Source organism: Rhinopithecus bieti, unplaced genomic scaffold (genome assembly GCF_001698545.2).
Source record: "Rhinopithecus bieti isolate Rb0 unplaced genomic scaffold, ASM169854v2 scaffold_15146, whole genome shotgun sequence".
NCBI lineage: Eukaryota > Metazoa > Chordata > Mammalia > Primates > Cercopithecidae > Rhinopithecus > Rhinopithecus bieti.
In genome coordinates this window covers 1,179,604-1,194,714 of record NW_016808195.1, presented here as the reverse complement: position 1 = coordinate 1,194,714, position 15,111 = coordinate 1,179,604, and the positions used below count along the sequence as shown (strand labels likewise).

At 42.3% G+C, this 15,111-nt stretch overlaps 1 protein-coding gene across 1 annotated transcript in view; it reads right to left on the bottom strand.

Annotated features, from left to right (window-relative positions):
• Positions 1-8,768: 8,768 nt before the first annotated feature.
• The window catches only part of PTTG1 (PTTG1 regulator of sister chromatid separation, securin), a 6,805-nt gene continuing 462 nt past the window's right edge, over positions 8,769-15,111 (bottom strand). Inside the window, exons 2-7 of the mRNA XM_017885699.1 lie at positions 14,677-14,778; positions 14,188-14,370; positions 14,074-14,105; positions 12,844-12,937; positions 9,622-9,780; positions 8,769-8,907 (exon numbers count right to left, since the gene is read on the bottom strand). Coding sequence (XP_017741188.1) covers positions 8,828-8,907; positions 9,622-9,780; positions 12,844-12,937; positions 14,074-14,105; positions 14,188-14,370; positions 14,677-14,767 — 639 coding nt within the window. The 5' untranslated portion in view covers positions 14,768-14,778 and the 3' untranslated portion in view covers positions 8,769-8,827. The remainder of the gene's footprint in view (positions 8,908-9,621; positions 9,781-12,843; positions 12,938-14,073; positions 14,106-14,187; positions 14,371-14,676; positions 14,779-15,111) is intronic.

Genomic DNA, 15,111 nt, shown 5'->3' with positions numbered 1-15,111 from the left:
CCTGGAAAACTCTACTGTACACTTGTGAAAGAATGAAAATTTAAAAGGCAAATAACATCCTGGCACTATTGTCAAAATGAATTTGATGTCACGTATCCTAAAAGGTCTCGGGGACCCCTGGTATGTCTAGGCACCCTTTGAAAAGCACTGGTGTACAATATGCTGTCCACAGGGCGAGTGAACAAAGGGCTCTGCCCTTCTGAGAGTCACATCTCCAGGGAGTTCATTCCACCTGTAATGTTCTTAGTGACTTCACAAACTCATTTCAACCTCTTTACTTTTTACATTCTTGCTCTTTTCCTGGCAATTGCATATCCTTGAAGGCAACTCTTCCTCTGTGTTCTGGATGCAGCCAGCCATCAGGGTGATGATGAGTCCCAAAACAGAATCCTTCAAGCAATGAAGAGGGTCTTTGCTTTAATCCTAGATGCCTCTATATAAAGAACTATTTGTATTAGTCTGTTCTCACGCTGCTATGAAGAAATACCCAAGACTGGGTAATTTATAAAGGAAAGAAGTTTAATTGACTCACAGTTCTGCAAGGCTGGGGAGGCCTCAGGAAATTTACAGTCATGAAGGAAAGGGAAGCAAACACATCCTTCTTCACATGGTGGCAGCAAGGAGAAGTGCAGAGCGAAGGTGGGGAAAAGCCCCTTATAAAACCATCAGATCTTGTAAGAACTCACTATCATGAGAACAGCATGGAGGTAACCACCCCCATGATTCAATTACCTCCCACCAGGCACCTCCTACGATACGTGGGGATTATGGGAGCTACAATTCAAGATGAGATTCTGGTAGGGACACAGCCAAACCGTATCACTATTCACTCCTATTATTCCATTTCTAGGGAAAAGAACTTCTTAGAAATTCTCACTCAATTTCACCTAGACTAAGAAGCCCAGTGTCAAGAAGTGATACTCCCAATTGTGTTTTATTAAAATATGTAAATGAGTCGTGAATAGCAGTATCCTAAAAGACATCATATTTCACAGCTAGAGGGGGGCTTCCCTGGCTGCTATCCCTCCCTGGTCACCAACCCTCATGTGGCCTTCCCATCAGCATCAGTGAAGAGGGGACCCCTGTTCCACTCCATTCCCCACTATAACAATAGGGGGATGGGATAGTGTACTCTTGGATCCTCACTGTTGCCTCCAGACCACACTCCCTCCCTCTGCCCTAAAACTCTAGCTTGGAATCTTATATCATCAAAGAGGCCCGTCCACTGCTTATCTCATTGCAAACACTTGTGTCATTCCCTTCTCTCCTTAAAGACTTTGTCTGTGACTCACTGCCATTCTCTTTACTACTGGTCCTTCGTTCTGTCTATGCCTTCCAAGATGCTGTCCTCTGAATTCCTTGGCAATTCTCTAATGAGCTTGTCTTCCATCTACCTCAACCACCCAGTCCCATGGTCATCTCCTAGACACTGTCACTACGAAAAACTTCAAACTCTCCATTATCTGATCTTCAACTGATTATCTGATCTTCAAGCACCCCACTCTCCATCTTCCCAGCTCAACATTACTCTGCCTCCTTCTTTTGGTCTTTCAGGGACATACACTTAAAACCCAAACTCATTTTCACGGCCCCTAAGATCCTCCATGATACAACATCTCCCTACTTCTCTGGCCCTGTCTCGTACCCCTCTCCCTATCACTCACTACCCTCCAGCCCTGCCGACCTTTTTGCAATTCCTCAAACATACTAAATCCATTCCTACATCAGTGGCTTTGCAAATGTTCTCTAGCTTCCTTGATAGATACAGCCCTGGAAGCCCTCTGTGTATCTCTCTCAGTTCCTTCAAATCTTTGTTCAAAAGTACCTTCTCACTTCTCCAAAACTTCTCTATTTAACATTGCAATTCCTCTACCTACACATTCACCCACAGGACAGACTCCTTCCCACTCCATTTTTTTCCACTACACCTATCACCTTCTAGCACACCATGTAATTGACTATTTTGTAGATAGTCTGTTTCTTCTGGCTACAATGTAAGTTTCATAAGGAGGGCAAAGATATTTGTCTGTTTTGTTCAGTGCAGTATCCTTGGTACCTAGAAGAGTGCCTGGCTCATAGTGGCCAATTGATTTTTCTTTTTGCATAAGGAAAATTAGATTATGCAGATCTGAAACAATAAAAAGGATCACTAAATCTCACTTCTACATAAAATTTTAAATCTATCGATGTTTTAGAATTTATCAAGAATCATCTAATTTCACTTTTATTGGGTTTAAAAGTAATGTTTATGCTTTTGCCATATGACTTTATTTCTTTAACAGCAACGCTTGATATCTATTATAAATTGTGTCCCTCCTCCCCACCTCAAAGTTCATATGTTGAAGTTCTCACCCCCAGCACCTCAGAATGTGACTGTATTTGGAAATAGGGCCAGTAAAGAGCTAATCAAGTTAAAACAGGGTCATTGGGGTGGGCCTAATCCAATCTAACTGCTGTCCTTAGGAGAAGGGCACAGGTAACACAGAGGAAAGACTGTGAGAGGACACAGTGAGAAGCCAGGGACACGACTGCAATAGAAAAAGAGAGCCCTCAGAAGAAACCAACCCTGCCACACCTTGGTCATGGACTTCTAGCCTCCAGAATCCTAAGAAAATAAATGTCCATTGTTTCAGTCCCTCAGTCTGCGGTATTCTGTTATGGCAGCCCTAGCACACAAATACAACATCCACATCAGGAGTAGTCTTAAATTACATAAATTTATGGTAATTATACAAGGTCTTCAGGAACACAACCCTCCCATAAAACTTGACAGCCCTGTGTCTGAGTACCCAGTAGGCACCAAGCACCGTGTAGTTTTTGTCTGCTGCTTTCTTAGTTCCCCCTTCTTTCTCTGTCTCTTTTTTAAGGTATGAATCCATGCCTGCCTTTCCCTCTCTCCCCTTTGGCATCTCACATACCACCCTCTGCCTCTAACTACAAGACTGAAATACGATGTGTTGTACGGCTCTAGTCACATGCCCAGTTTTCAAACTGAATACAGAACATCATACTCAACTAACTTTTCATCTTTCCAGTAAGATGAAGATGCTTCTTAGTCATGTGACCTGCCCCTGACTTACACCTCTGGGCTAGTGTCCCTTCCTGCAAGAGTGCAGGAAGCCAGGAGCCAGCCTGGCTTGGGCTCTGAGCAGCATACCAAAGGCAGGCAGCTCTCACCTCTGCAGCAAGGCTGCAAAGCAGAGGTGAGTGCTGGTGCGTGCCATTGCCATGGAAACCCACTCCCACTCCTCAGGCAGCAGAGGAAAGTGGGGCCTGCGGTCTGCTCCACTATGTGCTCTGAAAAGAGAAATAGCTCATCAGTCCCAGGCTCCTCTTGTAGGAAAAAGAGGCCTCTTCAGAAGGGGGTGTAGGCACAAATCCTCCCAGGAGCCTGTGCACACAGAAACAAAGGGAGCCACTTTGCACTCATTCTTCCTGCCGTGATTCAATTTCACAAACTGATCATTCGTCTACTCCAGGCAAGACACTGGACTTGGAGACTGCAAGGATAAACAAGACCCTCATCCAAGTTCACTCTGGCTAAAAAGGAGAGACAGATCTGCTGTTTGATTGTTCCTATTGCTTGAAAACATGCAGCTAAGGCCCCCAAAAGCTGCTGTGTATAGCATATTCTAAAGTTAGCTCCGGGCTTGCCAAGAGATGCCAGTCCTAGGAGCATCAACCATCAGAAGCAGAAAGAGGCTTGATAGATGAGGTGGGGGTCCACTTTTAGGGTGTTTGCAGAGAAAAGCTGTGTCCATGGTGGGAGAGGTGTTCCTCTCCTTCCTGCAGCCATGAAAAGCTTTAAATGAACACATAAAGATAGGAATCTTCAGGAAGGGGAGAATGGCCTCTCACCCCCAGATACACACCTGCTGAGTTGAAGGAGAAATAGGTAAGCCCATGCTGGTGCCACCAACAGAACCAAGACTGGTGAGAGCAAGGGCTCTTGAGAGAGCATTCTGGGACTATTGGTGCATCCTTTTGAGTCTTCTCACTGCACTATGGGGAGAAGGAGAGGATCATCGGCATATGGAGACTGACTGCAACTTAAAGACTGGTACCTGCTCCTGGCCCCGAGATTTCTCACAGTGGGACACCTGCTGGAGTACTCAGGCCTACAGGGAAACCTTCACCCCATTCTGGTTCTGCAGCCCTCAAAGAGTATGGAAAAGACCCCAGTGGTTACTAATGGAAGGGCAGAGACCGTGGACAGCCCCTGGACCAAGCAATAGGAGGACCCACCTGAGAAAGGTGTGGGAAGAGAGCCAGGCTGCCATTCTCAGGAGGGACAGGGTCTTCAGCCATGGAGGAGAGGGTGATTCTCTACGTAAGGACCTCCCCATGAGCAGAGGCTGCCAGCATGGTGCAGAGCGCAACAGCCAAAACGAAGCCAGCACCCTCCCCATAACCAACAAGTAGCCTGTCACAGGAGCAGACTCTCTTCTCCCTCCAGCTGTCCTCCCAGGCTTGGGGCTGGACTAAGCCCCCACAAGGGTCCTAACACCAGAAGGGAAGAGGGGACATGTGTGGCGAGCAGAGCATACACATGGGCTTTTGCCGAGCTCTCACCTGTCCTGGGGGAGAGGGAGAAGAACCTGAAATAGGTTTGAACCTCAAGTTTTAAAATAAGCAAAGTTTAATTTTAACCAAAAGTACCTAGAAAGCTGTGAAATCTGTCTGAATGCTGCTCAGCATCACCCACCACCCAGAAAGGAGGATGGGTCAATAAAACATGGTTGGTGGCAATTAAGGAAGAAAGAAACCCAGTTTATATTTCCCCCACAGAGCTGGAGCTTCTCGGTAAACAGGTTATACCTGGGCTTGGCGGGGCACAAACAAACAGATGACCAGAAACTGTCTAGGGTGGGAGAAGCTGACCTCCTAGACTTGTGCCTGCCCCCACCACTCTCTCTCTGGAAACCTTCAAGTCAGGCTCCCTGGCCCTGATACTGTGTGATGCTAACAGTGGGTACAATGCAGTCACTGGGTCTCCAGGAACATGGATCCCCAGGGACTGATGACATCTTAACTCATTTCAGCAAGTCCCTGAGCACCTGTCACATGCCAGGCAGAGAATACACCACTGCACAGGACACACCTCATCCAGCTCCCAGTATAGCGGAGAAGGCCAGACACAGCTGAGCACGGTAAGTGCAAGGAAAAAGCTAAGGTGAGGGGCTAATTGAGCAAATTGGGGGATACATAATCTGATCTTAGGGTATCAGAAAAGGCTTCTGGTAAGAAAAGCATCTCACTGGAGTACTAGAGATGGACAGGTGTGAACCAGGTGAATGAGGAGAGGAAATTACAACCCCAAAGAGCCACCACAAGGCCATGTGAGCCACACTGAGCAACTCAGACTTCATCCGGGTGGCAGAGGGACATCATTCCAAAGTAAAGGAAGTGAGGAATGAGTGCTTGATGGGTGTGGGTTTATTTTTGGGGGTGATGAAAGTGTTCTGAAATTAGATAGTGGTGATAGTTGCATATACTGCATGAACTAAAAGTCACTGAATTGTACATTTTTAAATGAATTGTCTTATGTGAATGTTACCTCGATTTAAAAAAAAAAAAAAAAAAAAAAAAAAAGACGGGCGTGGTGGCTCATGCCTGTAATCCCAGCACTTTGGGAGGCCGAGGTGTGTGGACCAAGAGGTCAGGAGATCAAGACCATCCTGGCTAACATGGACCCCATCTCTACTAAAAATACAAAAAAAAAACAAAAAAAAATTAGCCAGGCACGGTGGTAGGCACCTGTTGTCCCAGCTACTCAGGAGGCTGAGACAGGAGAATGGCGTGAACCTGGGAGGCAGAGCTTGCAGTGAGCCAAGATCGTGCCACTGCACTCCAGCCTGGGTCACACAGCGAGACTCCATCTCAAAAAAAAAAAAAAAAAAAAAGGAATACCTGGAAGGAACTTTCAAAGGCAACCAAGATGGAGTAACAGGGACCAGATTTACTCTCCCGCTTGAAACTAAAACACAAGACAAAATATATGAAACAAGGGCTTCCCAAACAGCAGACATCAGGCGACGAAGAACAGCGATGCCTGAGGAATGTGAGATAAGTGAGGTGAGGCTGATGACTGTCCTCACTGGCTACTTTGGAGTTTCCAGGCCTCAGAGTAGGGAAGGGAGGGAGGCAGGCAGAGCCCAGTGAATTTCCTGAGTTGAAGAGACAGAGAGTCAGGCCAAGGCAGGCCAAGTTTGCAGAGCAGAGCACTGTAGAGGAGAGAGCTGCACAGAGAGAACCCTGGAAATTTGTAGAGGGTCTCCCTGTAATATTCAGAAGGGCGCTGATCCATATATGCATGAGAAAACAAGCTGAAAAGATCAGAGGGAAGAATTCCTGAAGCCCACACAGGGCTGGGAATAGTGTCTTCTCCCACCAGCTAGACAGGAAAACCTCATAATTCAGGAGCAGCAGAGTCCTAAGCCTCTGGCACTTCAGTAGCAGAGGGAAATTAGCCCTGGGCTAAATGCTGCTCTAGTGATGCCTAACCTTAAAGGCAAGTCTCACATGAATCAAATTGCTTCTAGGTACCTTACCCATACTCCAGAACAAAGGTTAAGAATATTCATAGAATTGTAAAAACACCCAGCATGAAAAAAGGTAAAATCCACGGCTGGCATGCAAAGAAGTAGGAAAATACAACTTGTGGTAAGAAAGAAGAAATGGTAGCAAGATAATGGCATTCCTGACTGTTAGCTCCTACTCTTAAGAATGTACAGGATCCTGAGGGGCAGTCTCAAAGGTGCTGTAGAGAAAGGTAGAAGGATTACAGAGTTGTAAAGGTATGAATAAAGTCTGTCTTATTTCAAAAAGTGTCAGAACTTAACAAAATAGCAACAACCCCCACAAGATGCAAATTATCTGTATTAATGGAGGAGCATCTGCTTAAAGTTCTCAGTCTCAACACACATTATGCACACTGCAATCTGATTAACAGCAGATGAAAAGATCAGATCCCTCCATACTCAGTTGTGACCCAGAGGACAGCAATTAACTGGTAAGGGACTGACTAGTCTCCTTGCTCCCAGCCCTTGGTTCCCTCTACCACAAAAGACAATTTTCCAAAGCTTCAGTTTGTGTTGCAGAGTATGAAAGCCATTCAGAACTACACTTTGCTTTTTTCATTGCTTATGAGAGTGTCTCACTCTACCACCCAGGCTGGATTACAGTGGCATTATAGCCACTCAAGTTGTAAGTTTGAACTCCTGGGCTCAAGCGATCCTCCTGCCTCAACCTCCTGAGACTAGGACTACAGGTATGCACCACCACACCCCGCTAATTATTTTTAATTTTTTTAGAGACAAGTGTCTTACTACATGGCCCAGGTTGATCTCGAGCTCCTGGGATCAAGCAGTCCTCCCACCTCACTCTCTCAAGTGCTGAGATTACCAGTGTGAGCCACTGTGTCCAACCTATACTTTGCTTTTCTTAGCAGTCCTATTTTACCTGAGGATGTTAAATCTAACTCTCCCCTAAAGCCAAATGCCCTAGCAGTCTTATGGTATTATCTTCTCCTAGAAGTCTGCCTTTCTACTAATTCCAGAAAGTCACACTGATTCAGTTATATTTAGAAGGTAAAAAGTTTTAAAATCAGGATAAGCAGTTGTGGGTGTTCTTAGTATTTCATGCCTAATATCCTTCAACTTCCTTCAGTAACAATGCCAAAGGGTTCACATTCTAACTTGACCATAGAACTACTGATATATCAAGGGAAAGACTTCTTATATAACTTAGCATCAAGCAAGGGTCAAATTCAGGTGACTACATGGCCCAAGCAAGTCAAGTGAGTTAAGTAGGCTAGGTCTGAGAAGAGACACAAAAAGTAAAAGGATCACTTCAGTTCTCACTAAGGCCATTTAAGGCAGGGTCTGTGGGATAGAAAGCCTACACTCCACCCAAAAGGCAGCAGCAGCAATCCACCTCCAACCCCAGCAAGTGACAAAAATAGGGTCTACTATGGACACATCTCTTTTCAAGAACTCTCCAAAGCCAGATTGGTGAAACGCTAGAATTTTAAACAGTGGAAATGATTAAGGTTTTTAAAATATCTACCCCCTCCCTCAAAAAAAAATAAAATAAGATAAAACCTATGAACAACCATTTGCCATCTCTATATTGATTCCAACCTCAGAACTGAGATCAAAATACCAGCTCTATCATTTTCTAGCTCTTCACATCTTTGACAAATCAATGAACTTCTGAGCTTCATTATCTTATCTGGAAAATAGTGTCAAACATTAAACACAATAATGCTTCTCAAATACTCATGTCCAACACAAGGTAAATAACTAAATACAGTTTCCTATAGGTGGAGTGTAGACCTTACTATCAGTAAATTATCTCCAGTGATCTTCAAGGAACCTAACTGAAGATCCCAAGGAGGTTGAAGTCTCAGATTTAGAGCCTTTCAATACTGAGTATTAAAGTCATTAGAAACTAAGGCAAATCAGCAATAAAGAATGCCTAGCAATAGATACTTAATGAGTTGGAAAGAGCTCTTCTAATTAAGAGATCTAATAACTGTCACTAGTTAATGGCCGCAAAAAGTCAATAAAGTATACCTTGAGGGGTTATACTTTTCAGGAAAAACAGTGGTGGCTTCTAAAATAAGCTGTTAAACCAAAAGGATTCAAGTTTTTAGAAATCAGACAAATCTCTATTGTCACATTATAGACTCTTTGTTAAACACCTCGGCTAGCTTTCATATTGTTTTAAGTAAACTCCACGGAAAAGCAAACACAATACTTGGAAGAATCTGTTAAAGAATGCTTTATTAATACAAATACACACAAACTCTGAAGCACTAAGAAATTTAAATATCTATGTCACAGCAAACAGGTGGCAATTCAACATCCAGGGTCGACAGAATGCTTGAAGGAGACTGCAACACATCTAGAAAACAGGAATCTCTTATTAAATTTCTGCAAATCGTTGAGTCATTGTCCATATCAACATAGATATCAGCTGTCAAAACTCATGTTTTCCCTTTGTCTGATCAATCACCTCCATCCCCTCCTGACACACACTTTTTGGAATATGTCTGTGGCCCCAGAATTGACTTTCATTAGGAAGTAAGTCTTAGAAGTATCTGAATCTCTTAGAGACCAAAGTAAGAGCTAACAGTCTCACTAATGTAACTTATTAGCACAAATTATCCCACATCAGAACAAACAGAAAACATAATGATGTCTTTGACTACCAGTTCAAAGACCTCAAACCTTCTGCAGTAAGAAATTATTGTCAGTCTATGCTACAGCACAGGTGTTTTGATCTTATATTAGCTTTGGATATAATATGGAATCATCATTCCAACAAGTTTATTATATATGCTTCAACTTACAGCCTAAGAAGATGTAAAGGGAGAATTAATCTTTTGGCTGTAACTAAGACTATCCAGTTTCCAGAATAACAATTTTACTGCGGCATTTGGGACTAAAAAGCAATACCAATTGAGAATAGTTTATTTTTCTGAAACCTTATCCTTGTCATTTGAAGGACAGAAATGACTCACAGGCTCACCTCCTGCACAACTTTGTTCCCACGGTAATGGAAGTGTTATGAAACAAATTGTTTGCAGCCCTTCTAGAAGGGCACTTGCTCACTTACTGGATTCCCATGGTGGAGAGGGCATCTTCACAGGTGAAGGGGGGCCCAGCTGAAACAGCTTTTCAAGCTCTCTCTCCTCATCAAGGATCATGAGAGGCACTCCACTCAAGGGGAGGTGCGCAATCTGGTGCTCTTCAGGCAGGTCAAAACTCTCAAAGTCTGTTACAGAGAGAAAGTGTTTTTGTCAGGGCAGCAGTTCTCAGTGTGGGCTGTAGACTCCTTGTGGTCTGAGACACTTTCAGGGGGTCCATGAGGTCAAAACTATTTTCATGACAATATTCACACCTTTTCCCACTGGGTTGACATTTGTAATGATGGTACCAAGGCAACGGTGGATAAAGCTGCTGGTGCCTCAACACAAATCAAGGCAGTGACAGTAAACCATATGAGCAGTCTCTATGTTCTGCATCTTTCTGCACTTGTAATTTAAAAAAGCCAGTTTCACTTAATGTCACTTCACCATATGCAGTAGAAAGTATTAATTTTATTAGCTCTCCATCCTTGAGAAGATGTCTTTTTAATGTTCTATGTGATAAAATGAGAAGTATGCCATAAAGCACTTCCACTGCACACCAAAATATGATTATCTCAAAGCAAAAGGATTTGTGCAATTGTCTGAGTTGCAAGCTAAAACTAGAGAACTTTTCCTGAAATACTGTTTTACTTGAATTAACAACTGCAAGAAATCCCATGGTCACTCAGACCTGGATGCCTGTCACACTTTTTCTCAAAGGCATGAAAGAAGTCTATCACCTCAAGGAAAACTGACAGGCTTTGTTACCAATGGCAGAATATAAAATGTCAAAATTTTGTCAAAAACAAAAAAATGAAATTTTTTTTTCTGAGACAGAGTCTCACTCTTTCACCCAGGCTGCAGTGCAGTGGCACGATCTCCGTTCACTGCAACCTCTGCCTCCCGGGTTCAAGCAATTCTCCTGCCTCAGTCTCCCAAGTAGCTGGGATTACAGGCGCGCCCACCACGCCCAGATAATTTTTGTACTTTTAGTAGAGATGGGGTTTCACCATGTTGGCCAGGCTGGTCTTGAACTCCTGACCTCAGGGGATCTGCCAGCCTTGCCTCCCAAAGTGCTGGGATTACAGGCATGAGCCACTGCGTCTGGCCAAAAAAAAGGAATTCTGGAAAACTTATCTGCAGTCATTAGCTTGACAGGTGCCTTAGACTTTTTTGATGAGATCAGTTGTGATATTAATGTGCTTTTGATATTGTATAATAAAGCATCTCAACATATGGGTATCTACATATCTCAGTGAATCAATATTTCTGAATGATCAACGCAAGATAGATGCAAGAATAAAAGATACATTCCAAGTGCAAAACAGACTGATGGATTTTACTGTCAAGATACAAAATGCTCATTGATATGGTTTCAGATTCCACATTGCAATTATATATTCAGAAACAGTCACTTGTGGGTTTTAGTGTAGTGGCAAAGAAAACTATCCACGCTTATCTGAAAAGACTATTAAAACATATCTGTGTGAGGTCAGGTTTTCTTCATATATTTTTCAAAAATATAAACCATGCCATTCTTCTCAAAACTTTTCCAAAACAAATATTTTATGTTAAAAAAAATTTACATTAATGTAATGTGATTACTTAGTGAATATCTTAAGTTTTTCAGTTTTAATTTCTAAATCTTTGTCCTTAGGTATGAAAGTTCTCTAAAGCCTAAGTACTCAAGAATTAGTCTGTTCTTTTTCAAGTCTGGTAAAACCCAGAAGTCAAGAAAGAATTGAATGATATGTGACTATTTAGCTTAAAACCACTGAATTGTAAAGGAAATCATAAACAGACAAAAGACTCCAGAGGAAAGAAGTCTGCAATATAAGGGGAGCTAATTTTATCTTCAAAGAGCTCTTTAATCAAAGAAAAACACAAACAGGAAGTTAATAAAAGAAAAACTAAGCGGCCAATAATCAAATATGCTCACCACACAAATTTAAAACAATGAAATATTTCTTTTCTGATAAAGATTAGAGTTTTAAAACATTGATAGTTAGTGAACATGGAGGAAGTAGACATCTTCATCCACTGTAGATGGATTTAACAATTTACACTATTTTGAAGGGCCACTTAGCAATATCTCCTTCCTCTAACACACGATATTGTGGTCTTCATTCTTGATCAATATGCATAAATCTACCTCATTTTCCCCAATGGCTGAATGGTAATTATTAGCACAGATGCACCACATTTTATAATTTTAAAACTTAATCACACAAACCCTTGAACCCAGCAATCCTTCTCAGTTTCCCTCCTGATGTACTCACAAACTTGCAACAAGACCATTTCAAGAATACTAATCGTAGAAATGTTTGTAGTTTCTAAAAGCCAGAACAATCTGAATGCAAATTAGTAAAAGAATAACTACATGACCTCTTTGGCTAAATAAAATAACTACATGACCTCTTTGGCTAAAAACGGCTAAATAAAAGATCCAGCTCAGAAATCTGTAAGGCCCTCCCTGATCTGCCCCCACACCTCACCTGTATCCTCCTTCATTCTGCCTGTATTTTTCCTAGAACCACTTCAGTCCCTTTTCCTACCTCAGGATCTTTGCACCACTTTGACCTATAATGCTCTTTTTTCTGGCTCACACTCACAGTGAGATGACTTGTCCAGCATCTGACTTTCCCTTCAAATTGTGGGCTCCCACAGGCAGGGCCCATCTTGTTAGTGTGTCCAGCACCTAGCGATGCCTGACACACAGTGGCTTCTCCTCAAATGGTTGAGTAAATTAAAGCTTGAAAAGCTGTTTCCAAAACAGAAAATACTTCAGATACATGTAGCAGGTTTTCACTGTCTTATGTAGATTTTTCTAACCAAAGAAATAATCCTACCAAAGCACTCTCAGGCATTGCTCAACTTGACATAAAGCTCACTTTCTAAAAGGCTTGTGAGAAAAACTGTCCACAATGGGACTTATTCAATATTCATGAATACATCTTACCTCCTCTAGGTGATAAGCCTTTACAGACAGGAACAATGTCTTCTATATCTTTGTTCCTATTCCCCTCTTGATCTAAGATGATACCTTGCAAATAATTCCATCAACAAATACATTTGTCCAAAACAACCCAGATTCAGACAGTCTCATTATAGTTTTTGGTCATATATTATATTCATATCAAGTTACAGCTGAGCTGAATACTAAGAAACTAAAGGCCAAAAGCACTTTTTGCAATTACAAAAGATATTACCTAGAGGATTGAAGGGAAAGAATTTTTCTATTTCTGGATAGGCATCATCTGAGGCAGGAACAGAGCTTTTTGTTTTAACAGTCTTCTCAGTCATCTAGAACAGTCAAAGAAAATATGGGTTAGTGAGAGTGGAAGTCTCATTAGCTGATTAGTTTTTAAATTTGTCAATTTCATGCTGCCTTCTAAGAAGCCATAATCCTTAGTTTTCATAATTACACTTAAATATACTTCAAATAATATGATTCAAATGTAATTCGAGTAGCATGACTCAAAAGTTAAAATCTGAAATTTTAAGTACCAGCACCTGTCAGCATAAGTTATCAAGAATGCAGTTAATTCAGAGCTAATCAATGCAATTATTCAACCTAACAGAGGAGAAAACGGGCATGAATCACCCAGGATAGTAGCTCATCATCAAAGCCGTTTTTGGCTTATGGGAGTGTGATTTTTCCGCAAGTGTTACCTAATTATGTGCTTGGTTAATATTAAAAACAAGTTTGTGTTCCTCAAATACACTGAGTAAGAGGCAGGAAGACATTGTCAAGGACTTTAGAAAAACACCATGGGCAATCTCCTAGTCTGGAGTTGACAGGTCTACTACAGTCTACTACAGAAGGGTGCTACAATGGAAGCCGGCATATTCCTGATTTATCTCACTTCACATATGCATGCCTAGAACTCCCTATGGGATTCTCACACTTCGGTTCTGTGTCTCATTGTTTTTGCCATATCTTTGCAATTCCTGTATTTAATATTTTTAAGTTAATTCACTTTTTTAAAAAGACATCTTTGTCCTAAGTTGCACTACATGTAATTCACCAGTTGTTTCCTAATGCAAATTAAACAAAAGTTATTCAAATAAAGTGTTAATCCTCATGCTAACGTCATCTTTCACAGCAAAGTGCTCTCAGTCTGGGATACACAGACCTGTAGCTTGTGACCCACACACAAACATCAACATGCTAGCAAATTGTCACCTAACAAGCTGCTGCTTGCCCTGGAAGGCTAGGCGGAGAATGGCAACACCTGTGCTATTATAGCAGCAACAGAACCTAAGGCACCCTCTCTCTCAGTACGTATCTAAGTAGATACCACCAATCAGTTTTAAGACACTAGTTAAGGACAGGTGAGGGACAAATATGCATTAGCTGCATCTGAGATTCCCAATCTCAAGGCACCAAGAGGTCCACAAGGACAATCTGAGTTTCCTCCACTACTCTGCTTGCTAACCTCTATTTCCCTTCTACTCAGAGGGAAGAAAGCTGTGTAGGATGATGCCAATCGTCATTTTAAGAGTCAAAAGTGCTTACGTGTTTAAAGAGTGTCTTTATAGCCAATACTTACCTTTTGGCAGAAAAGTTTGGCTGTTTTGCTTGAGGGGTCCCTTGGTCTTTACAGACTTTTCTGTAGCTCTGTTGACGGTTCCCAAAGCCTTTCTTGTAGCTTTAGGTAAGGCTGGTGGAGCATTGAACGTTTTACCAAAACGTGGTGTTGAAACTTGAGATCTTCCATCTAAGGCTTTGATTGCTGAAGAAAAACTCTTACTATAAGAATATTCCAGCAGCAAAATACCTGTACAACTTGAATACTGTGTATGTAAACTTGATCTCTCACCCCCAAACCCACCCCCCATTATTGGTAGTGGTATGGATATGATAGGACTAATAGCTGAGATTCAGTACTCCCTTAAATCATCTCATTAAGATACTGAAAATGAAAAAGGACCAATAACAGACTTGACTCCAATTGCTCAAAAAGTACACTAAATGTCTCGTCCAGTTCCAGGCCACGTACACAATACCAGTGTATCCGACTGCAGCCTTGTGTACTTACAAGGTCCAGACCCCAACTTCAGCCCATCCTTAGCAGCCACACGGGTGCCTGGTTCTCCATTTTCCTTATCAACATAGATTAGAGTAGCCATTCTGGATTATTCTAAGAATGAGAAATACATATTAGATACTGGGTAAGGTGGCAGAAGCAAAGGTATAGCAACATACCAAAGTTTCTATCCTAGGGATGTCCACACAAAAACAAGAGCAAACAGAGGAACAGTCACGGGCGTGAGCCAACAAGTACTTAATCCAGCTCTCAAATCTTTCAGCCTGAGTCAGAGGCTCTAAGGTCCCGAGGAGCAGGCGGTTTGCGGCTGGCACTCTTCAGAGAATTGCCAAGGGTCCAGTTCGCAGTCCGAGACCGCGCTCAAACGGGCTCGGAGCCATCTACGCCCCAGGCAGTCCCCCAACCCCAACCCCAGCCCCAGCCCCA